At 45.7% G+C, this 26,203-nt stretch overlaps 1 protein-coding gene across 1 annotated transcript in view; it reads right to left on the bottom strand.

Annotated features, from left to right (window-relative positions):
- mrps18a (mitochondrial ribosomal protein S18A) overlaps nt 1-26,203 on the bottom strand; it is an 85,762-nt gene that overhangs the window by 42,599 nt on the left and 16,960 nt on the right. Inside the window, exon 4 of the mRNA XM_078212222.1 lies at nt 22,278-22,401. Coding sequence (XP_078068348.1) covers nt 22,278-22,401 — 124 coding nt within the window. The remainder of the gene's footprint in view (nt 1-22,277; nt 22,402-26,203) is intronic.

Genomic DNA, 26,203 nt, shown 5'->3' with positions numbered 1-26,203 from the left:
CTCCAGATCCACAACAATATAATTGGCTCTTAAATGCCCTCAGGAATGGGCAAGAAATGGTGGCCCAGTCAGCAACGCCTGCATCCCATGGAGGAAGAAATGAAGAAATGAATAAATAAATTGGCCATGCTAAATTGTCACTTAGTGTCCCACGATGTGTGAAGTGGGTGGATTGGTGGGGTAAATGTGTGGGGTAATGGGGATAGGGCCTGGGTGGGATGCTCTGTTGGGTCAGTCGGTACAGACCCAATGGGCCTCCTTCTGCACTGGAGGGATTCTATCAGAAATTCTATTCTTCGATAATGCTCATGCTCAACTGGAGAGGTTTTCATATCAGCTACTTTCAGAAAGGATGATCGTAGGAATCAAATTAACATCTGGGTTCGGAGGAAACTGGGGTCGGGCGAAGTGTGGGGTCAGACATGCAGTAGACAAACCAGCGTTGGGTAACAGGCAGACAGATACAACTTAACCGATCGAAAAAGCAAGGGTTTAGCCGAAAACTATGTACTTTTTTTAAAAACATGACATAAAAACAGAAGTAACCCTCTAGCATGAGGCAGAAAATGAATGAAGACAGAGCTCCATTGGTGCTTTATTAAATATAGTCATTGTGGAAGCATTTTCACACAGTATTTCATGGTGCAAGTAGTCTTTATATCCCAGAGAGTGGTGAGCCTGTGGAATTCTCTACCACAGAAAGCAGCTGAGGCCAAAACATTGTATGTTTTCAAGAATGAGTTAGATACAGCCCTTGGGGCTAAACAGATCAAAGGATATGAGGGGGGGGGGGGGCGGGGGAAAGGGAGGGGAACAGGTTGGATGATTGGCCATGATCATAATAAATAACAGAGTAGGCTCAAAGGGCGGAATGGCCTACTCCTGCTCCTATTTTCTGTTTCCAGATGACATCTCAAAGAATTACCCACCTCGTTTCCCCCCCCCGACCCCCAAACCCTATTTCTTTCTTGCTCCCCAAACCACTGAAATTTAATTGTTAAACAATCTCTTGGTTATATTTGGAAGAGATAGTGGGGAGGACTTTCTACAACAGAAAGTGCAGATGATTCTTTGAGATTTACTCTGAAAGGTCACAGGGATCATCTCAGTGATCTGTTTGGCGTGTCCCTTCCCCCAATTTCTTCCCCTCATTATTATTATATCGGCAATTGGCCGCTCCACTGCCTTGTGTCACTCTTTCAATCTTCTGAAACATTTCTGTATGTCAGCGATAGTTCAGCCAATAACACTGTCACCTCAAAGTCAGATAATCAGACTTTTTAAAAGAGAATTGATAACTAGAGTAGGCCATTCAGCCCTCAAGCCTGTTTTGCCACTCAATAAAATCATAGCTGACTTTCTACTTCAACTCCACTTACCCCACCTATCTCCGCATCCTTAGATTCCCTTAGTGCCCAAAAATCTATCAATCTCAGTCCTGAATACTTCCAACGACTGAACTTACACAGCCCTCTGGGATACAGAATTCCAAAAATTTCAAGTTGCTGGTGTTATGGTAATGGAAAGAATCATAGAATCCTACATTGCAGAAGGCAGCCATTCGGCCCATCGACTCTGCACCGACCACAATCCCACCCAGGCCCTATCCCCATAATCCCATGGATTTATTCTAGCTAGTCCGCCTGACACGAAGGGGCAACTGAGCATGGCCAATCCACCTAACCCGCACACCTTTGGACTGTATAAGGAACCCAAGTACCCAGAGGAAACCCATGCAGACATGGGGAGAACATGCAAACTCCACACAGACAGTCGCCCCAAGCCGGGAATCGAACCCGGGGCCCTGGAAAAAAGCAGTGACATTATACACAGAAATATGGGACTATTAAAAGACCTGGGTTTTAATTATATTTTATAATGGACACAAACTACCGAAGATGGCTGAGAATGCTTGGTTAGCTACTGACAGGAATGACTGCAGGGTGTTTCTCTCAGGGACAATGGAACCCCTCCCAGTGTTTCCAGACAAACTACTTCCAAAAACATCCAAAGACTCATCCCTATCTTCAGTGAAAACAAAGGAACATAATGGCCATAATCTAAAAAAGCCTGGGCAAAATAGTCTCCCTCGACCGACTAGTGGATTCTAAGTCCAGTTGGAATACACAAAGGTTAAAAAATACTTGCATGCTGTCCTGTTTGCCTAACTGCCTGCTTGTATTTGCCCTGTTGGTCAGGCTTTGCGTGTGTGCTGTGAGGAAAAGCGGCTGGAGGTTTTCCATAGGGAAGGTGTGACACTCAGTATCAGAAACTGTGTTTGCAGGAATATCTAAAAACTCTCTCTCTGACAGTGGAAATTGGAAAAGGATCACAGCTGGAAAAAGGAACCGAAATATCTCTACCAAACCACAGGACACCTGAACTGAAGAATCAACTATTTGTCAGTAGAAATCAACTATACTGGGATCAATCAGTAATGGCCATAACGCTTCATTATCTACACCTCACGATCAAAGACTGTTCCGTAAAACTTTTTATTTAAGATTATGAGGGGCATGGACAGAGTGGATAGTCAGAAGCTTTTTCCCAGGGTGGAAGAGTCAATTACTGAGGGCATAGGTTTAAAGTGCGAGGGGCAAGGTTTAAAGGAGATGTACGAGGCAAGTTTTTTTTTACACAGAAGGTGGTAGGTGCCTGGAACTCGCTGCTGAGGAAGGTAGTGGAAGCAGATACCATAGTGACTTTTAAGGGGTGTCTGGACAAATACATGAGTAGGATGGGAATAGAGCGATATGGTCCCAAGAAGAGTAGGGGGTTTTAGTTCAGTCGAGCAGTATGGTCAGTGCAGGCTTGGAGGGCCAAAGGGCCTGTTCCTGTGCTGTAATTTTCTTTGTTCTCTGTTTTTTGTATTCACTTACTATTGGACTCGATTCTTTCTTCCAATCCATCTGAATGTAAATGCATGTTCATAGAATCATCATAGAATCATAGAAACCCTACAGTGCAGAAGGAGGCCATTCGGCCCATCGAGTCTGCACCGACCACAATCCCACCCAGGCCCTACCCCCACATATTTACCCGCTAATCCCTCTAACCTACACATCCCAGGACTCTAAGGGGCAATTTTTAACCTGGCCAATCAACCTAACCCGCACATCTTTGGACTGTGGGAGGAAACCGGAGCACCTGGAGTAAACCCACGCAGACACGAGGAGAATGTGCAAACTCCACACAGACAGTGACCCGAGCCGGGAATCGAACCCGGGACCCTGGAGCTGTGAAGCAGCAGTGCTAACCACTGTGCTACCGTGCCGCCCATGTGTGTTACATTTCTTCTTCCACTTTTAGTAGTTAATAAACTTGATCTACCTTAAGACAAAAAAGCCTGTTTAATCAGCTTCTTTTTAAACATAATTACTAGGTCTGGAAAAGTTATCCAAGGGAAAGGAAACTTTGTTAGATTAAACCTTGTTGCTACCAGCAGAAGCTGGGTTGAATAAAGGCACGAACGCAGTCATCTGTCCTCTCCCAGGCTTGTAACAATTTGGGAGTATCCCAGTCAGACAATGACAAATCGAGGGGTCTCGCCCGGATCAACAACTTTTGGAGAATCTCACCTGCAGCTGGACGTAACACCGGCTAGGCCAACATTTATTGCCCATCCTGTGGCACTCCTATGATGTGAATTGAGCATGTAATCCAGGACAATTTGCCAATGCAGTACTGAGGGAGGACTACACTACCAGTGGTACCATCTTAGAATCATATAATTATACACTGCAGAACTGGCCCTTCGGTCCATCAAGTCCGCACCGTCACATTAGAAACACCTGAACTCCCACCTAATCCCATCTTCCAGCACTTGGCCCATAGCCTTAAATGCTATGATGTGCGAAATGCTCATCCAGATACTTTTTAAAGGATGTGAGGCATCCCGCCTCCACCACCTTCCCAGGCAGCACATCCCAGACCGTCACCACCCTCTGGGTAAAAATGTTTTTCCTCACATCCCCCCTAAACCTCCTGCCCCTCACCTTGAACCTATGTCCCCTCGTGACTGACCCTCAACTAAAGGGAGCAGCTGCTTCCAATCCATTCTGTCCATGTCCCTCATAATCTTGTACACCTCGATTGGGTCACTCCTCAGTCTTCTCTGCTCCAACGAAAGTAACCCACCTCTACGCAACCTCTCTTCATAACTTAAATGTTCCATCCCTGGCAGCATCCTGGTGAATCTCCTCTGCACCCCTTCCAGTGCAACCACATCCTTCCTATAATGTGGCAACCAGACCTGCACACAGTACTCCAGCTGTGGTCCCACCAAAGTACTACACAACTCCAACATGACTTCCCTGCTTTTGTAATCTATGCCTCGACTGATAAAGGCAAGTGTCCCATATGCCTTTTTCACTACCCTACTAATATGCCCTCCCACCTTCAGAGATCTGTGGACAAACACACCAAGGTTCCTTTATTCCACAGAACTTCCTAGTGTCCTACCATTCATTGAGTACTCCCTTGTCAAATTACTCCTTCCAAAGTGTATCACCTTACACTTTTCAGGGTTAAATTCCATTGGCCATCTATCTGGCCATTTGACCATTCCGTCTATATCTTCTTGTAGCCCAAGTCACTCTGCCTCACTGTTAACAACCCGGCCAATCTTTGTGTCATCTACAAACTTACTAATCCTACCCATACATAGTCACCTATGTTGTTTATATAAATGACGAATAATCGGGGGCCCAACACAGGTCCCTATGGTACGCCACTGGACACTGGCTTCAGTCACTAAAGCAGCTTCTGTCATCACCCTCTGTCTCCTACAACTGAGCCAATTTTGAATCCACTTTACCCTGTATCCCACGTGAATTTACCTTCTTCATAAGTCTCCCATGTGGGACCTTGTCAAAGGCTTTGCTGAAATCCATGTAAACTACATCATCCTAATAAGATATTCAACCCTCAGGTAAATGTAAAAGATTCCATGCCACTATTTTGAGGAAGAGCAGGGGAATTTTCCCCAGTGCTTTGGACAATGTTTATCCCACAACTAACATCACTAAAAAAGAAAGAGTCTTTCTGTTATTTATCTCAAGGCTGGACGCAAATCGCTTGCTGTATTTCCCTATATTACAATATTGGCTACATTTTAAAAGTACGTCATTGGTTGTAAAGTACTTTGAGATATCCAGAGAATATAAAAGGCGCTATACAAACACGAAGATAAAGGCAAATTACTGCGGATGCTGGAATCTGAAACAAAAACAGAAAATGCTGGAAACTCTCAGCAGCTCTGGCAGCATCTGTGGAGAGAGAATAGAACCAATGTTTCAAATCTGGATGACCCAAGGGTCAGGTTGACCTCCAAGGATCATCCTGACTCAAAACACTGAATCTATTCTCTCTCCACAGATGCTGTCAAACCTGCTGGTTTCATAGAATCCCTACAGTGCAGAAGGAGGCCATTCGGCCCCATCAAGTCTACACCGACAACAAACCCTATCTCCGTAACCCCACATATTTACCCCGCTAATCTCTCTAACCTGCGCATCCCGGGACACTAAGGGGCAATTTAGCATGGCCAATCAACCTAACCCGCACATCTTTGGACTGCAGGAGGAAACCGGAGCACCTGGGGCAAACCCACACAGACATGGGGTGAACATGCAAATTCCACACAGACAGTGACCCAAGGGTTGTTAAGAAGGCGTACGGTGTGTTAGCTTTTATTGGTAGAGGGATTGAGTTTCGGAGCCATGAGGTCATGTTGCAGCTGTACAAAACTCTGGTGCGGCCGCACTTGGAGTATTGCGTACAGTTCTGGTCACCGCATTATAGGAAGGATGTGCAAGTGTTGGAAAGGGTGCAGAGGAGATTTACCAGGATGTTGCCTGGTATGGTGGGAAGGTCTTATGAGGAAAGGCTGAGGGACTTGAGGCTGTTTTCGTTAGAGAGAAGGTTAAGAGGTGACTTAATAGAGGCATATAAGATGATCAGAGGATTAGATAGGGTGGACAGTGAGAGCTTTTTTCCTTGGATGGTGATGGCTAGCATGAGGGGACATAGCTTTAAATTGAGGGGTGATAGATATAGGACAGATGTCAGAGGTAGGTTCTTTACTCAGAGAGTAGTAAGGACGTGGAATGCCCTGCCTGCAACAGTAGTGGACTCACCAACATTAAGGGCATTTAAATGGTCATTGGATAAACATATGGATGATATTGGAATAGTGTAGGTTAGATGGGCTTTAGACTGGTTTCACTGGTCGGCGCAACATCGAGGGCCGAAGGGCCTGTACCGCGCTGTAATGTTCTATGTTAAGCTGGGAATCGAACCCAGGTCCCTGGAACTGTGAGGCAGCGGTGCTAACCACTGCGCCACCTCTTTGTCCAGCATATTTTGTTTTTGTGACGATACAAACACTTTTCTTTCCCTTCCAATAGTTAAGGTTTATATTAGCCTCAAATGTACTGAGAAGACTTAGAAGGCTCTTTTGTTTTGTTATATTCAGAGAGCAGAGCAAAGTAGAATGCATTACAATAGTGGTGGACTCTCTTGACGAAGAGACCTGCGATTTGAAACCTAATCACAGCCACAAGAGCTTCCTCTAGAGGGCATGTTTCACCTGTTTTTGAATCAATTAGACACATTTATTTAGCTGGCGAACTTGCCCAGCAGGTTCTTTTCTGATCTGGACGAGATGCGGGCTGGGGGGGTTTCAGACATTCTTTGTACTAACAGAATAGGTGCAGGGGTCAGGGTTTTAAAAAGCTTTTCATCGTCTTCGCACCCCTCCTCTCCCAGAATCCGCACCTCCCCGCCACCGGATTCTCAAATTAGGAACTGAAACATTAAAAAATCTGGTCGATCCCGAAGCAAAAGACTGGGAGTCCCTACGTCAGAGCTTCAGTTTAAAAAGTTAACTCGCTCTCTCCTTTCTCTGGCCACATCTTATTTCAAGAAAGGAAAATTACAAATGGTTTGCAAGTTGAAACAGAACAATTGGCAAGCATGTCGCAATGAAAACTCCCAAGTATAAAATAAGCTGCGTGCATTAAATATTTACAAAAACTCCCCTTTCCACTTCAATAAAAACATTCACTTGTTTTCATGTGAATACAGTCTTGGTGTACACCTCAACACAGAACTTAAAGGACAGTGCAAAGACAGGCTGCTTGTGCCTATCCGAATAGATATTTAACATGGGTGAGGTGTGTACCATAGAAACCTACAGTGCAGAAGGAGGTCATTCGACCCATTCAGCCTGCACCAACAACCATCCCACCCAAGCTCTATCTCCTTAACCCCATGTAGTTACTCTGCTAATCCTGCTGACACTAAGGGGCAATTTAGCATGGCCAATCCACCTAACCCACACATCTTTGGAAAGTGGGAGGAAATCAGAGCACCCGGAGGAAACCCACACAGGCACGGGGAGAACATGCAAACTCCACACAGTCACCCGAGGCCAGAATTGAACCCGGGTCCCTGGCACTGTGAGGCAGCAGTGCTGACCACTGTGCCACCGTCCCCAGTATTAAGTTAAAGGAGCAATTCTTGGCTGTATCACTTTTTCTTTATAACTGGGGACCTGTGGTTAAGTGCATCTTCCATGGCATGAATCCATCCTGCCTCTATAGGAGTGTGCGGTACTCTGTAAGAGCTGAATAGACACTATGCAGCACACACACTTGGACTAAATAAAACGTACAAACCTTTTCTACACTTTACTTTTCATTCATCGCTAATTGCCCTTGAAGAAGATGGCGGAGAGCCGCCTTCTTAAACTGCTGCAGTCCACTGAGTGTAGATATAACCAAAGTGCTGTTAAAGAGGGAGTTCTAGGATTGTGACCCAGCAACAGGGAGGGAAGTTTCAAGTCAGGATGGTGTGCAGCTTGGAGGGGAAGTTGCAGATGCTGCTGTTCCTATGCATCCGCCAACCTTGCTCTTCCCTCCCCTCACTCTTTGCTCAAATTCTCAGTATTCAATTTTGAAAACTTATTGGCAGGCCAACCAGCATTCTTCCACCTACGATGGCATGCTGCAAAGAAAGATAGGGTGACTAACAAGGCAAGAAAATACACAATGAATAGCAGGAAGCTAGGAAGTACAGAGGACCAGAGAGACCTTGGGGTGCATGTCCAAAGATCCCTGAAGGCAGCAGGACAGTAACATAAGTTGGTTAAGGCAGCATATGGGATACTTGCCTTCGTTAGCCGAGGCATAGAATATAAGATCAGGGAAGTTATGATGGAGCTGTATGAAATGCTTGTTAGGCCACAGATAGAGTATTGCGTACAGTTCTGGTCACCACAGTATAGGATGGATGTGATTACACTAGAAAGGGCGCAGAGGAGATCACCAGGATGTTGCCTGGGCTGGAATATTTCAGCTTCGAAGAGAGACTGGATAGGCTGGCGTTGCTTTCCTTCAAGCAGAGAAAGCTGATGGGGCGTTGATCAAGGTGCAGAAAAATATGAGAGACAGAGATAGGGTAGATAGGAAGAAACTTTTCCCCTTAGTAGAGGTGTCAATACGAGTTAAGGTTATGGGCAGGAATTTAGAAGGGATTTGAGGAAAAAACATTTTTACCAAGAGGGTGGCCAGTCGAAATAGCATTAGCCGATTTACTCCAGCAAAACCTCTCTGATTTCAATACCCTGATCTTAACCTTCTTTGTTCTAATGAAGATCCCAAATTTCCCTCGTCCCTCCTCATAATTCAAGTCTCGGAGTGTCCACCCTGCCAAGCACACTCAAAATTTGTTTTTGTTACAGTGAGATCACTCTCACTCGAGAGCATGCAGGCTGATTCCACTCAATCTCTCCACATAGGACAACTCTCGACCCAGGGATTAATCTTGTGTGTGTTCACTGCACCCCCTCTAAGGCAAGTATAGTCTTCCTTGTGTGTGGAGACCAAAACAGTGCAGAGTATGCCAACATTCAAGGCTATGGGTCAAGTGCTGGCAAGTGGGATTAGGTGGGCAGGTCAGGGCCTTTCATGAGTCGGTGCAGACTCGATGGGCCTCTTCTGCACTGCAGGATTCTGTGTGGCCTCACCAAAGCCCAGCACTATTGCAGCAAGACTTATTTAATCTAATTCCATTGCAATAAAGCCCAGCCTACCACTTGCCTTCCTAATTGCTTACTGTACCTGTGGAGGATCTTGACCCAGAGGTCAGTTGGTCATTTGGCATATGAGGAGAAATTTCTTCACTCAGAGGGTTGTGAATCTTTGAAATTCTCTGCTCCAGAAGGCTGTGAATGCTCAATGTTTGAGCATATTCAAGACCGAGATCAATAAAAGTTTGGACTCTTAAGGGAATCAGGTGATATGGTGATTGGAGCGGGGGGGGGGGGGGCGCGAGAGGCTTGTTGAGATCAGATCAATCATGATCTTACTGAATGGTGGAGCGATCACGAGGGGCTGAATGGCCTACTCTGGCCATTTCTTATTTTCCTAATTCGGCGCCTCTGCTCAAATACTTGACGTTTTCCAATACCACCTCAGAGACAATGACTCGGAATCAAGAAGGAGCCACCCACCACCAACGTCCTATGGGTAACTCAGAATGGGAAAACTTGATCAAAAAAATTGTGGTTTCTCGCTGAATTCTCATGTCCAGATGATCTAAGTTGCTCCCCTGATGAGCTTAGGCGACGTATCATCGCAGTTACAACATCCTATATCTGGTAACCCTGCCAGGTGCAGCTAAAAGGCTCCACAGCAAGTGCTTTGCCCTGTGTGGGTGGGTACAGTACAATTTGTAATCTGATATCCAAATACAGAAGGAGCTAAAATTTCCATTCAGGACTACAAATGTGTATGGATGCAAATGGATATAGGTAGAGGAAGTTACTGAACCATGGTGGCACAGCAGTGCCAATTTACCCACAACTATCTTTCATTTAGCACTGGATGCTAAGCTAGCTGTCATGGTACCCTGCAGAAATCTGGGTCAGTCCTATCTCACAGAATAGTAACTCTTATTACACTTGTTTAAACAATGTGAAGGGCTTGAGATTTATGTACTTTATACAAAGTAATGCATTTATTTTTAGATTCTACTAAATGCAGATTCCTTTGCCCATTAAAAGCGTTTCTAGATGAACATACCTTAACGGCTCTCTGCTCTTTATTTGGAATACGGGTGATGCTAACAAGGCTTCAAGTTTTACCCATTCCGAGTTACCCAGGCCCTATCCCCAGTGGGCACCCTATCCTGGGCGGCACTTTGACACAGTGGTTAGCACTGCTGCCTCACTGCGCCCGGGACCCGGAGTCGATTCCGGCCTCAGGTGACAGTGTGGAGTTTGCACATTCTCCCTGTGTCTACGTGGGTTTCGCCCAGGTGCTCCGGTTTCCTCCCACACTCTAAAGATGTGCGGGTTTGGTTGATTGGCCATGATAAATTACCCCTTAGTGTCAAGGGATCAGCAGGGTAAAGACGTGGAGTTACGGGGATAAGGTCTGGGTGGGATATTGTCGATATAGGCTTGATGGGCCGAATGGCCTCCTTCTGCACTGTAGGGCTTCTATGATTCTACCCTTAAATGGCTGGTATTGGGTGGCTGCTCCTTGATTTGTAGTAATTGCCTTTGCAGTGGGTGGCTGGTTATGCCAGTTAAATGGAGATGAAAAGTTAACCATGAAGCATGATTATTGAGGTACAAATTGACCAAACCAGATCGGGAGTGCCAGATTCCTTTCCTTGTAAGACATTAATGAACCAGCTTTAAAACTCTGGCAGTCAATTTTCTGGTGCCAGCTTGTAAATTACTAGATTTACTAAATTTACAACTTGCTACGGTTGGATTTGAACTCATGACCTCTGGGTTGCTGGTCGAGAACAATAACCACCACATTGTCATGTTTTACTTTGCATCATTCCCTTCAGGAAAAGGTCACTGCTGTCTTGCAGCATTTCAAAATAAAAGTGTGTTTCAAAGCAAAGGATCTTCTTACTTCAGTTTGTCGGTTAGGATGGGGGCCAATATTTTAATAAGTATACTCGATTTTCCACGGCACTGCTCAACCAGCGGGAAGAAACACTGAAATTATAGAATCCCTACGGTGCAGAAGGAGGCCATTCAGCTCATCAAGACCACAGTGACAACAATCCCACCCAGGCCCTATATTTTCCCATAACCCCATGCATTTACCCTGCTAATCCCTCTGACACTAAGGGGCAAATTTAACATGGCCAATGCACCTAACCCGCACATCTTTGGACTGTGGGAGGAAACCGACGCAGACATGGGGAGAACGTGCAAACCCCACACAGACAGTCACCCAAGCCGGGAATCAACCCAGATCCCTGGCGCTGTGAGGCAGCAGTGCTAACCACTGTGCTACTGTGCCCCCTAAAGTTATCAGTGTGACAGGAAGGCAATGTGACAGTTACAGGAAATTTCTGTTATATGCGAGACTTTTGATATATTATTGATATAAAAAGTAAACGACAGAACAGGCGAAAGAAGACAGTGCATCTCACCGGCTGTGGAAGTGCAAGAAGGCTGCAACGGCAAGGTGGTCCTGGGGATCACGGCTGGACACATAGAAACATAGAAAAACTACAGCACAAACAGGCCTTCGGCCCACAAGTTGTGCCGAACACATCCCTACCTTCTAGACCTACCTATAACCCTCCATCCTATTAAGCTCCATGTACTCATCCAGGAGTCTCTTAAAAGACCTTATTGAGTTCACCTCCACCACCACTGACGGCAGCCGATTCCACTCGCCCACCACCCTCTGTGTGAAAAACCTCCCCCTAACATCTCCCCTGTACCTACCCCCCAGCACCTTAAACCTGTGTCCTCTCGTAGCAGACATTTCCACCCTGGGAAAAAGCCTCTGAGAGTCCACCCGATCTATGCCTCTCAACATCTTATACACCTCTATTAGGTCTCCTCTCATCCTTCGTCTCTCCAAGGAGAAAAGACCGAGCTCCCTCAGCCTATCCTCATAAGGCATGCCACTCAATCCAGGCAACATCCTTGTAAATCTCCTCTGCACCCTTTCAATCTTTTCCACATCCTTCCTATAGTGAGGTGACCAGAACTGAGCACAGTACTCCAAGTGGGGTCTGACGAGGGTCTTACATGACTCAAACCTCACCACCAACCTGTGAAAGTCGTGTGAACAATCACGGTGACCCAAGATCCCGAAGTCAAACACAGGCTTCTACCAGGGCTGACAATGCTGTAATCTTTCACTTAACCACATGCATATGTGTGCAAAACCTACAGTAGAGAAACAGGCTTTTAATGGTTAGCACTGCTGCCTCGCAGCGCCAGGGACCCAAGTTCAATTCCCGCCTCAGGTCACTGTCTGTATGCAGTCTGCACGTTCTCCCCGTGTCTGCTTGGGTTTCCTCCAGGTGCTCCAGTTTCTTCCAACACTCCAAGGGTGTGCAGGTAAGGTGGATTGGCCATGCTAAATTGCCCCTTAGTGTCCCAAGATGGGTAGATTAGACAGATATGGGGGGAATAATTGGGATCACGGGGATAGGACCTGGGTGTGATCCTCTGTCGGAGAATCTGTGCAGACTCGCTGGGCCGAACGTCCTCCTTCTGCACTATCGGAATTCTATGATGTTATGGTTCTAAATTTAACAGATTCGTGCCAGTGTTTATGCATAATACAATCCCCCTCACATTCTATTTAATTCATTCAACTTGATCAACACAGCCTTCGTTTTTCTCCCCTCATGTACTTATTTAGTTTCTGCTAAATTAAATCTTTCCCTGACCTCATAACTACTTCCGGTGGTGGTGAGTTCCACATTCTCACTTTGAGTAAATAAATCTTGCTTGAGCTCCCTATTGGACTTATTCATGGCCATATTATATTTATGACCCCTAATTCTGATTTCCCCCAAGTGCGAATACCTCAACATTGGCCCTAATGAATACCCTGTCAGGTCAGTTCTCGGATTTCCTTTCTCCAGAGAAAAATATCCTCAACCTTTAGCCAGTGTTTCCTGAGGATTGTTACCTCTCAATTCTGGTGTCATCCTGATGAAGCCTCATTTGCACTTTCTCCAGTGTCTCTCTCTACCCATTTCTCCGATGAGCCAGAATTTTATAACACGAGGCCAGAGTTGTTCAAATGAGTTACACTTTTCCAATTAGCCGACTTCCAACCTTCACAATCTTACGCCACATGATCTTCAAGACAACACAAATTTCTCTCTGCCCCAGTTCAGATCATTTCTTTGGCCCAGAAGGCATTGCTGGTCCTCAGACCCTCCATGCCTTCTGCAAGTCAAAAGATTAACTTTCTCCTCTCTGAAATTTCTCCCTGGAGTACCAACCTGAGTTGACCTTCGCTATCCTCCCAGTCTTCACCGTGTTGCCCTGGGGGGGGTGGGGGGTATAGGTTTGCTACTCCGATGACGCCTATTCTGGTTTTCAAAGTGCACCTCTTTTGCTCATGGCGCTCCATGATTTAGGTGGCTTTGGGATTGAATCTGCTCCTTATTCATTTACCAATCATAGAAACCCTACAGTACAGAAAGGGGCCATTCGGCCCATCGAGTCTGCACCGACCACAATCCCACCCAGGCCCTACCCCCATATCCCTACATATTTTACCTGCTAATCCCTCTAATCTACGCATCCCAGGACACTAAGGGGCAATTTTAGCATGGCCAATCAACCTAACCCGTGCATCTTTGGACTTTGGACCAAGATAGAGTCCACTTCTTACTGTGTTTACCCCAGTCCAACGCCAGCATCTCCACATCATGACCTTATTCATTTACCATGGGTGTGGTAATTCATCCACTGACTCGTCCTATCCTATCGTCACTCCATCTCATCTTTTGACTTGGTTTATTGCCACGTGTATTGGTATACAGTGAAAAGTATTGTATCTTGCGCGCTATACAAAGCATACTGTTCATAGAGAAGGAAAAGAGAGAGTGCAGAATGTAGTGTTACAATCATAGCTAGGGTGTATTCCATAGCCCCAGGCGCCTCCTAGGCCTTGCCATCTCTCCTGTCACTAAGGTCTCAACTGGTTGATTGGGCTCCCTCCCTGAGCACTTCCTCATATCCTGGTTACATCCTAATACTACTCCACTGCACACTTTTGGCCCCTGTTTGTGACCTCCCCCACATGGAAACATCTCTACCTGGGCCCTCGTCGTATCCCTTCACTAGATTCAACAGATCCAATTGAAAATAAAACTTTCCCTGAGCTCATTCAATGATACACCCTCAAACTATAACTCTTTTACAAGGTATGTAGTTATAGTTTAACAGCTCCCAAGTAGAACTGGAAGCTATCTTTCTTACATACTTTTCCCTCTTCTTTTATGCAAGCCTGACATAGATACACAGATAGCAAACGACTGTATTTCTTAAGTTTATCGTTTTAATTGATAAAAACCCGCAGCGTTGGAAAGGTAAAAGTAAATTGTAATATTTTGCTGTAAATTTAGACAAGGCTCTGTCATACAACTGCTAAAGTAACTTAAGAGTTTAAAATGAAAATCTCTGAAAAACGTATATACCCCTTCCCCCTGCTTCAGCGACATTGATATGTTCTTTTTCTGTGAGCTGGGGTTTGTAAATTTGAGGACTGCCTGCGTTAGGATTGACAACTATGTATAAAGAAAGAAATGACTCGCATTTCTCGAGCATCTTTCATCACCTCAGGAGTTTTTCAAAGTCCTTTACAGAGAATTAAGTGCATCACTATTGCAATGTCGGAAATGTGGCAACCAATTGCAAATAGCAAGCTCCCATAAACAGCATTCAAATAATGACCAGGTCATTTGCTCTCAGTGATGCTGTCTGAGAGATCATTATTGACCAGAACACTTAGTGACACCTTCCTGGCTTTTCTCTGACAGACAGCCATAGGGTCTTTAACATTCATCGGAGTGGTTAGGAATACCAAGTCAAAACTATGCGGGGGATCAATTCTCATCAGTGCTCTCAGAGTGCTGTTGCTACAGCCGCGTTGTTCTGTACCCTAAACCTTTCACCTGATAAATCTAGTTGAGTGAATGAGCTCAAGGAAGGGAAGAACAATAAAATTGCAAAAAAAACAGAATAAGATTCCTGCATGGTTGCAACATATCAGACTCAGGAAAGTAATGAAAATCAGCAATTGTTGGAAAGAGTCAGCCTAACTGCTTCGGCAATGGGAAAAGGTAATGTTTCTACAATATATTGTAGAATCCCCACAGTGCAGAAGGAGGTCATTCAGCCCATCGAGTCTGCACCGACCAGAATCCCACCCAGGCCCTATGCCGTAACCCCACATAATTACCCGGTGGCACAGTGGTTGGCACTGCTGCCTCACAGCGCCAGGGACCCGGGTTCGATTCCCGGCTTGGGTCACTGGCTGTGTGGAGCTTGCACATTTTCCCCGTGTCTGTGTGGGTTTCCTCCAAGTGCTGTTTCCTCCCACAGTCCAAAAATGTGTGGGTTAGGTGGATTGGCCATGCTAAAATTGCCCCTCAATGTTAGGGGGACTAGCTAGGGTAAAAGCATGGGGTTATGGAGATAGGGCCTGGATGAGATTGTGGTCGGTGCAGACTCGGTGGGTCTCCTTTTGCACTGTAGGATTCTGTGATACACTGATAGTCCCCCTGGGACTAAGGGACAATTTACCATATCCAATCCACCCAACCCGCACATCTTTGGCGATCCAGATATAGCGGCCAGCTTCTTCAAACCTGTCATCAGGATGTATAACAACAGTCTTCCTCAGACCAGAGTCATTGGGGGACTAGCTAGGGTAAATGCATGGGGTTAAGGGGATAGGGCCTGGGTGGGATTGTGGTCAGTGCAGTCTCGATGGGCCGAATGGTCTTATTAATCACAAGTAAGGCTTACGTTAACATTGCAATTAAGTTACTGTGAAATTCCCCCTAGTCGCCACACTCCGGCGCCTGTTCGGGTCAATGCACCTAACCAGTACGTCTTTCAGAATGTGGGAGGAAACCGGAGCACCCGGAGAAAACCCACACAGACAGTGGCCCAAGCTGGGAATCGAACCCGAGTCCCTGGCACTGTGAGGCAGCAGTCACTGGGCAAGAGAGTGAGCCATATAACCACCCTTTACAGACTGAAGTCAGAGGGATATGGAGTCAGCTGCACAAGGTTGGGATGATGATTTAGAGAATTAAAAAAAACATGCGGACGTGCTACAGATCATGACTGCAAAGTAAAGAATGTGCTGGGAAGTCATGTAGCAAAGTAACAACAACATTGAAGAAATAATAGAGGACAAGAAAACGCATGTATGTCTACTTTGATTTGCAGTCAAACAATACTTCTGGAAACACTTTATCCTTAAAGACCCATTATCTTGAGCCCTGGCAGGCAGTACTGTTTACCCAAGTAACTATAGTCACAGAGTTTCAGACCTGCAATGGTCTTCTTCTTCAGATGGTTAAGAATGAGATGTGCCTTGTGCCAACAGAATGGAGTCAGGAAATTACCTTCTGTACTGCAGCTAGGCACTGTACAATTTTATGAATTGTACATTATGTTCCACCGGCCTTTGTGTATCGCCATATCAAATCAAGGCAAAGCCCTTTGTTTGTTCACTTGGGCTGTGAAAGTGCTCCACTTGCCAGCGACGTGCCCAGCCAAGTGGTGCCATACTTGGCTCACAGCATGAACCTGACATAACATGGTCGGCCAATGGTTAACAGGTAGCTTTTTCAATGGCAATGGTGCAAGGGGTAGGGGTGAAAGAGAGCACATACAGAACTGGATATTTCTTCCTTGTGATTTTAAAACACGGAAAATGTAGGACATCAATGTTACCCACACAGAGCTGGATCATAGTCAACACGGATTCGTGAAGGGTAAGTCTTGCCTCACAAATTTGATTGAATTTTTTGAGGAGGTAACTAAGTGTGTAGATGAAGGTAGAGGAGTTGATGTCGTATACATGGAATTTAGTAAGGCGTTTGATAAGGTTCCCCATGGTCGGCTCATGAAGAGAGTAAGGAGGTGTGGGATAGAGGGAAATTTGGCCGATTGGATAAGTAACTGGCTATCTCATAGACCAAATAAACCTGTTGGACTTTAACCTGGTGTTGTTAAAACTCTTACTATCTCATAGAAGACAGAGGGCGGTGGTGGATGGAAAATTTTCAGACTGGAGACCAGTTACCAGCGGTGTACCACAGGGATCAGTGCTTGGTCCTCTGCTATTTGTGACTTTTATCAGTGACTTGGAGGAGGGGGCTGAAGGGTGGATCAGTAAATTTGCGGATGACACCAAGATTGGTGGAGTAGTGGATGAGGTGGAAGGCTGTTGTAGGCTGCAAAGAGACATTGATAGGATGCAGAGCTGGGCCGAAAAATGGCAGATGGAGTTTAACTCTGATAAGTGCAAGGTGATTCATTTTGGTAGGACAAATTTGAATGTGGATTACAGGGTCAATGGCAGGGTTCTAAGGAATGTGGAGGAACAGAGAGATCTTGGGGTTCATATCCACAGATCTCTGAAGGTTGCCACTCAAGTGGATAGAGCCGTGAAGAAGGCCTATAGTGTGTTAGCGTTTATTAACAGGGGGTTAAGAGCCGTGGGGTTATGCTGCAACTGTACAGGACCTTGGTGAGACCACATTTGGAATACTGTCTGCAGTTCTGGTCACCTCACTATAAGAAGGATGTGGAAGCATTGGAAAGCGTGCAAAGGAGATTTACCAGGATGCTGCCTGGTTTGGAGGGTAGGTCTTGTGAGGAAAGGTTTTGAGGGAACTAGGGCTTTTCTCTTTAGAGCGGAGGATGAGAGGCGACTTAATGGAGGTTTATAAGATGATGAGGGGGATAGATAGAGTGGACGTTCAGAGACTATTTCCTCAGGTGGATGTAGCTGTTACTAGGGGGCATAACTATAAGGTTCATGGTGGGAGATATAGAACCATAGAACGATAGAAAATTACAGCTCAGAAACAGGCCTTTTGGCCCTTCTTGTCTGTGCCGAACCATTTTATGCCTAGTCCCACTGACCTGCACTTGGACCACATCGCTCCACACCCCTCTCATCCATGAACCCGTCCAAGTTTTTCTTAAATGTTAAAAGTGACCCCGCATTTACCACTTTATCCGGCAGCTCATTCCACACTCCCACCACTCTCTGCGTGAAGAAGCCCCCCCTAATATTCCCTTTAAACTTTTCTCCTTTCACCCTTAACCCATGCCCTCTGGTTTTTTTCTCCCCTAGCCTCAGCGGAAAAAGCCTGCTTGCATTCACTCTATCTATACCCATCAAAATCTTATACACCTCTATCAAATCTCCCCTCAATTTTCTACGCTCCAGGGAATAAAGTCCCAACCTATTCAATCTCTCTCTGTAACTCAGCTTCTCAAGTCCCGGCAACATCCTTGTGAACCTTCTCTGCACTCTTTCAATCTTATTTACATCCTTCCTGTAACTAGGTGACCAAAACTGTACACAATACTCCAAATTCGGCCTCACCAATGCCTTATATAACCTTACCATAGGAGGGATGTCCGAGGGATGTCTGAGGTAGGTTCTTTACTCAGAGAGTGGTTGGAGTGTGGAATGGACTGCCTGCTGTGATGGTGGAGTTGGACACTTTAGGAACTTTCAAGTGGTTATTGGACAGGTACATGGAGCACACCAGAATGATAGGGAGTGGGATAGCTTGATCTTGGTTTCGGACAAAGCTCGGCACAACATCTAACCCTTAATTTAATCGTATTTGCTTTTTCTTGATCAATTCAAACCTTTCCACCATGTCTGAGTTCTTTGTTACTACCAGGGTTTGGCTATTTTTCGCATGCATCAAAACTGACCAGAGCACTCTACAGCTTCAGCTACAGCTACAAACCCAGACTTGAACTCTACCGAGTTGATCGCAGATCAGTGACAAGGTGTCTCATCATTGTTTAGTTCAATCTCACTCAAGGGAGGCGACAGCCTAGTGGTATTATCGCTGGACTGTTAATCCACAAACTCAGCTAATGTTCTAGGGACCCAGGTTCGAATCCCGCCAAGCAGATGGTGGACTTTGAATTCAATAAAAAAACACCTGGAATGAAGAATCTACTGGTGACCATGAAACCATTGTCGATTGTCATAAAAACCCATCTCGTTCATTAATGTCCTTTAGGAAATCTTACCTGGTCTGAGCCACAGCAATGTGGTTGACTCTCAACTAGGAATGGGCAATAATGCCCAACATCCCTTGAATGAATAAAATAAGGCCTGAAAAAATCTGTGTGGAAATTTCCACACAGCAAACTCCCACAAACTTGCAATGTGATAATTCCTACATTACAACAGTGATTTCTAAAGTATTTCATGGACTGAAAAGCATTTCCGGAGGTTGCGACAGGTGCTATATAAATGCAAGTTACTTCACTTGTTTTAACACTTGGTTGAAGTTGTTTTTGGTCTCACTCAGTGTCTACAGGAACACAGTTCCTTCAGTGTAGATTTTAGTTTTATCAACATGTCCAGAAAACCCAAGCAAATTACTTCAGTCATTAATGCGAGTTCTTAAACCCCCTTCGACAGATGGCATGCTTCCCTGCCGAATATTTCAAGCTAACACATTCATATCCTTAGCCATCTCAGTTCTTTTTTCGGTATTAATCAATTTAGGATCCCGCAGACAAGCTGGACACTAATAATTTGCAGCAAGGCTTTCACTCTCTGGAGTCTGAAACTCTGCCATTTACAACCTGTGACTTTTCAACAAGTTTCAACGGCCGACTTTCTTCGCTTTATTTAACATGAAGATTACAATCTCCTCAATCAGGTCAAGTTCAAGATTAATACCATAAACAAGCTTCAGCATCTGGACATGGGGTTGATAACAACTGTCACTGTATTGGCCTCCTATCCTGTAAAACCAGAGTTATAATTGGTTGTGCACATCTGTCTAACTTTCAACTTAGCTGCATGCGAAGGTTTTAAACCCACTGCCAATTTCATAGTCTTTCATTTCAGTGAATGTGTCATGATATTTTCAATGATTATACAAGCATGGTATAGGTTTATTTATTAGTGTCACAAGTAGGCTTATAGTAACACTGCAATAAAGTTACTGTTCGGATACACTGAGGGAGAATTTAGCATGGCCAATGCACCTAACCAGCACGTCTTTTGGATTGTGGGAGGAAAGCGGAGCACCCGGAGGAAACCCACGCAGACACAGGGAGAACATGCAAACTCTACAGATAGTGACGCAAGCCAGGAATTGAACCCGGGTCTCTGCACTGAGAGGCAGCAGTGCTAACCACCGTGCCACCGGGGGAGGGAGCGAGGGAGATAGGGACAGGCGAAGAGACAGCAACTGGAATACTCTCATTGGATGTTAGAAGAATGAGACGTGATCTTATTGAAATATAAAAGATTCTGAAGGGGCTTGACAAGGTAGATGCGGAGAGGTTGTTTTCCCTCGTGGGGAAATCTGGAACAAGGCAGACAGCATAAAAATAAAGGGTCGCCCATTTAAGTCAGAGATGGATAGATATTTGATTGACAATGGAGTTAAGGGTGATGGTGGGCAGTAGAAAAAGTGAATTTAAGGCCACAATCAGATTCGCCATGATTTTATGGAATGGCGCAGCAGGCTCATTGGGTCTATTCCTTGTGGAATCATAGAGGTTTACAGCATGGAAACAGGCCCTTCGGCCCAACTTGTCCATGCTGCCCTTTTTTTAAAAAAAAACCCTAAGTTAATCCCAATTGCCCACATTTGGCCCATATCCCTCTATACCCATCTTACCCATGTAACTATCTAAATGCTTTTTAAAAGATAAAATTGTACCCGTCTCTACTACTACCTCTGGCAGCTTGTTCCAGACACTCACCACCCTCTGTGAAAAAATTGCCCCTCTGGACACTTCTGTATCTCCCCCCTCTCACCTTAAAACTATGCCCTCTAGTTTTAGACTCCCCTACCTTTAGGAAAAGATATTGACTATCCAGCTGATCTGTGCCCCTCATTATTTTATAGACCTCTATAAGGTCATCCCTCAGCCTCCTACGCTCCAGAGAAAAAAGTCCCAGTCTATCAAGTCTCTCCTTATAACTCAATCCATCAAGTCCCGGCAGCATCCTAGTAAATCTTTTCTGCACTCTTTCTAGTTTAATAATATCCTTTCTATAATAGGGTGACCAGAATTGCACTCAGTATTCCAAGTGTGGCCTTACCAATGTCTTGTACAACTTCAAGACATTTCAACTCCTGTATTCAATCCTGTTTAAATCACGGGTAGATAGTTTAAATCACGGGTAGATAGTTTTCTGATCGATAAGGGAATTAGGGGATATGGGGAGCAGGCGGGTAAGTGGAACTGATTCGCTTCAGAACAGCCATGATCTTGTTGAATGGCGGGGCAGGCTCGAAGGGACAGATGGCCTACTCCTGCTCCTATTTCTTATGTTCTTATGTTCAACGTTCTGACTGATGAAACCAAGCATGCCGAATGCCTTCTGCACCACTCTGTCCACCTGTGACTCCACTTTCAAGGAGCTATGAACATGTACCCCTAGATCTCTTTGTTCTGTAACTCTCCCCAACGCCCTACCATTAACTTAATAAGTCCTGCCCTGGTTCAATCTACCAAAATGCATCACCTCGCATTTGTCTAAATTAAACTCCATCTGCCATTCGTCAGCCCATTGGCCCAATTGATCAAGATCCCGTTGCGATTGGAGATAACTTTCTTCACTGTCCACTATGATCTTATAGAACAATGACATGGCTGGCATGGGCCTGAAAGCGATTGGAAAAGAGCACGTGGGACTGGGATACATTCTTTTCACTGGTGAAAAGAAAATACCCGAAGACAGGACTTGCGATGGAGAGGGATGTGAATTAGTTAAAAGGCAACGGTCCAGGGGGCTACAGTGGATCCAGAGGCATGCTTACTCAATACACAGAGGGACATCAGAGTTGAATCATCATAGAATCCCTCCAGTGCAGAAGGAGGCCATTCAGCCCATCAAATCTGCACTGACCACAATCCCACGACCCTATCCCCATAACCCCATTCATTTACCCTAGTTTGTCCCCCTGACACTTAGGGTCAATTTAGCACGGCCAATCCACTTAATCCGCACACCTTTCGACAGAGAGGAAACCGGAGAACCCAGAGGAAACCCACATAGACACGGGGAGAATGTGCAGACTCCACACAGACAGTGACCCAAGCCGGGGATCGAACCCGGGTCCTTGGCGCTGTGAGGCAGCAGTGCTAACCATTGTGCCACTGTGCCGCCCTGTTGCTCATGAGAAAGTGAGGTAAAACTCAATATCAAACAGACAGACATACACACACACAGATTTACCCGTTCGGTGAGCCATCTTCACACAGACTTCAATCTTTTTATGTTCTTCGAAGCAGAGGCCCGTGATCCGGCGTGATAACATCCCTCCATCTGACCGGATGAACTGACTGAGCAGGAGCACGTCCTAGTGAGAAGCAACAAGAGAGATTGGAGCAACAAGAGAATAGCTGACTCCTAACCGGTTAGCACAAAGTGGTGGAGAGGGTTGAGGGAGTGGGCACTTCGCACAGGAACAGGGGCCATTCGGCCCCTTGAGCCAATTTCACCACAGGATCTTAACTTACCTTGGCGACATAACCGGTAATAAGTACCCTTGCTGAACAAAAATCTAATGGTCTCCATTTTGACCTTTTCAATTGACCGATTGTCTCCAACAGCTCTGTAAGAGAAATCATTCTAAATTCTCACAATGCACTGTAGTCCCTGACATCATGACTGAATTCTAACTTTCAGGTTCTGCCCCCTCATTCTGTAGAGGTACAGACATCTGGGATAACAGATACTTAAAACTCTCACCTCAAAACAAGGTGCAGTTCATTATTAAAATCAGAGTACCTCCGGCATGGAGACAGGCCCTTCGGCCCAAACTGGTCCATGCCAACTAAAATGCCCATCGAAGCTAACCCCATTTGCCTGCATTTGACCCATATCCCTCTAAACCTTTCCTATCATGTCTCTGTCCAAATGCCTTATAAATGTTGTCAATGTCCCTGCCTCAACCACTTCCTCCAGCACCTCATTCCACACACGTACCACCCTCTGTGTAAAAAAGTTCATCCTCAGGTTCCCATTAATTCTTTCCTCTCTTAACTTAAACCTATGCTCCCGAGTTGTTGATTCCCCGACCCTGGGAAAAAAGACTGAGTGCATTCACCCTAGCAATGCCTCTCATGATCTTATACACCTCTATAAATATGGAGTTTAATCCAGGCAACTGTGAGGTAATGCATTTTGGAAGATCTAATACAGATAGGAAATATACAGTAAATGGCAGAACCCCTAAGAGTATTGATAGGCAAAGGGATCTGGGTGTACAGGTACACAGGTCACTGAAAGTGGCAATGCAGGTGGAGAAGGTAGTCAAAAAGGCATACGCCATGCTTGCCTTCATCGGCCAAGGCACTGAGTTTAAAAATTGGCAAGTCATGTTATAGCTTTATAGAACCTTAGTTAGGCCGCACTTGGAATATAGTGTTCAATTCTGGTTGCCACACTACCAGAAGGATGTGGAGGCTTTGGAGGGGGTACAGAAAAGATTTACCAGGATGTTGCCTGCTATGGAGGGCATTAGCAATGAAGAGAGGTTGGAGAAAGTTAGTTTGTTCTCACTGGAATGATGGAGGTCGAGGGGGTGACCTGATAGAAGGCTACAAGATTATGAGAGGCATGGACGGAGTGGATACTCAGAAGCTTTTTCCCAGGGTGGAAAAGTCATTACTAGGGGGCACAGGTTTAAGGTGCGAGGGGCAAGGTTTAAAGGAGATGTAGGAGGCAGATTTTTTACACAGAGTAGTGGGTGTCTGGAACTTGTTGCCGAGGGAGGTAGCGGAAGCGAATATGATAATGTCTTTTAAGGGGCATCCTGACAAATACATAAATAGATGGGAATAGAGGGATATGGTCCCCGGAAGGGTAGGGGTTTTAGTTAAGTCAGGCAGCATGGTCGGTGCAGGCTTGGAGGGCCGAATGGCCTGTTCCTGTGCTGTAATTTTCTTTGTTCTAGAAGATCACCCCTCAGTCTCCTGCCCTCCAAAGAAAAAAGTCCTCGCCTGTCCAATCTCTCCCTATAACTCAGTCCCTTGAGTCCTGGCAACATCCTTGTAAATCTCTTCTGCACTCTCTCCAGTTTAATTTCATAGAATCCCGACAGTGCAGAAGGAGGCCATTCAGCCTTCGAGTCTGCACCGGCCATAATCCCACCCAGGCCCTATTCCCATAACCCCACATATTTACCCCGCTATTCCCTTGACACTAGGGTCAATTTAGCATGGCCAATCAACCTAATCCACATATCTTTGGACTGTGGGAGGAAACCGGAGCACCCGGAGGAAACCCACGCAGAAGCAGGGAGAAAGTGCAAACTCCACACAGTGACCCGAGGCCGGGATTGAACCCGGGTCCCTGGTGCTGTGAGGCAGCAGTGCTAACCATTGTGCCACCGTGCTGCCCAACGTCAATTATTGTTTTACAATAGATTGTCACCTCAACAAAATGAAGCTCATGACTTGAGGAAGATGGAGGCAGCGTATGTGCCAAGAAGCCTATCAAACAATCATTCTGCTCTCATAGATTTGAAGCATGTCAGAAAATGCTCACAGAACACAACCTGTAGCCAAATGCCAGGGGGAGCCAAAAACACCCACCCCACTCCCCAGATCTATTTTTTATTCATTCATGGGACATGGGCATCGCTGGCTGACCAGTATTTATTGCCCATCCCTAGTTGCCGTTAGAGGACAGTTGAGAGTCAACCACATTGCTGTGGCTCTGGAGTCACATGTAGACCAGAACGGGTAAGGATGGCAGATTTCCTTCCCGAAAGGACATTTGTGAACCAGTGGGTTTTTCCGACAATCGACAATGGTTTCATGGTCATCAGTAGATTCTTAATTCCAGGTATTTTTAATTGAATTCAAGTTCCACCATCTGCCGTGGCAGGATTCGAACCCGGGACCCCAGAACGTTCGCTGAGTTTCTGGATTAATAGTCTAGCAATAATACTATTAGGCCATCACCTCCCCTAAACTTGCTGGAGCAGGAATTGAATTGACATTTATCTCACTCTATGGCATTCAACAATTGTGCTGCAACATTCAGTTCCACTCTACCGAGAAGGGAAATTATGGAGCCACTGTGAAGTAAAAATGCCCTTGTGAAGCCTTGACAAATTCTTTAAAAGTTTTCAATGTAAATAAATAAAATGTCGATACGTAGATACAACCAGGGAAGACTTGTTTCTCCCTAGCTGAGGGGGCCAATTACAAGGGGATGGGTAGAAGGATTAGAGGGGACATTAGGAAAAATTTTTTCACCCAGTAAGATTAACTGATTTTGGAGACCAGCAAGTTAAATGATAAGTGACGTAGAATTACTGAGTGGGAGGTTGGGCGGGAAAGTGGGGTTGAAGGCACCTCCACGGCACGGTGTGGGAGGCACGGTGGCACAGTGGTTAGCACTGTGCCATGGACCCAGGTTTGATTCCAGCCTCCGGATTCCAGTGTGTGGAGTTTGCACGTTCTCCCCGTGTCTGCCTGGGTTTCACCCGGGTGGTCTGGTTTTCTTCCACAGTCCAAAGATGTACGGGTTAGGTGGATTGGCCATGCTAAATTGCCCCTTAGTGTCCCGAGATGTGGCAGCTGGTTGGATTAGCCATGGTGAATGTGCGAGGGGGGTAGGGTGGGAGGAGAAGACCTGAATAAGGCGTCCTCTCAGAGAGTTGGTGCAGACTCAATGGACCACATGGCCTTTCTGCACTGTAGGGATTCGAGGATAATAATACTTATTAGTGTCACAAGTAGGCTTACATTAACACTGCAATGAAGTTACTGTGAAAATCCCCGAGTCTCCACACTCCAGCGTCCGTTCGGGTTCACTGAGGGAGAATTTAGCATGGCCAACGCACCTAACCAGCACGTCTTTCAGACTGTGGGAGGAAACCCACGCAGACACAGGGAGAACGTGCAGACTCCGCACAGACAGTGACCCAAGGCCAGAATCGAACCTGGGTCCCTGGCGATGTGAAGCAGCAGTGCTGACCACTGTGCCACCGTGCCAAATGACATAATCCTGATCCAAATTTGTGCGTTCGTATTATGCAGCTCTCCTCCAGCATGAGGGAGGGCACTGGCCACTTCCACTCCCACCCAAAAGTAGCAATTACCAACCCGAAAAAGACGACTTGCCAAATCAACCAATTTCCAGTGACT

Source organism: Mustelus asterias, chromosome 5 (genome assembly GCF_964213995.1).
Source record: "Mustelus asterias chromosome 5, sMusAst1.hap1.1, whole genome shotgun sequence".
Classification (NCBI taxonomy): domain Eukaryota; kingdom Metazoa; phylum Chordata; class Chondrichthyes; order Carcharhiniformes; family Triakidae; genus Mustelus; species Mustelus asterias.
The sequence above is the reverse complement of the archived record's forward strand: the minus strand, read 5'-3'. Positions and strand labels throughout refer to the sequence as shown.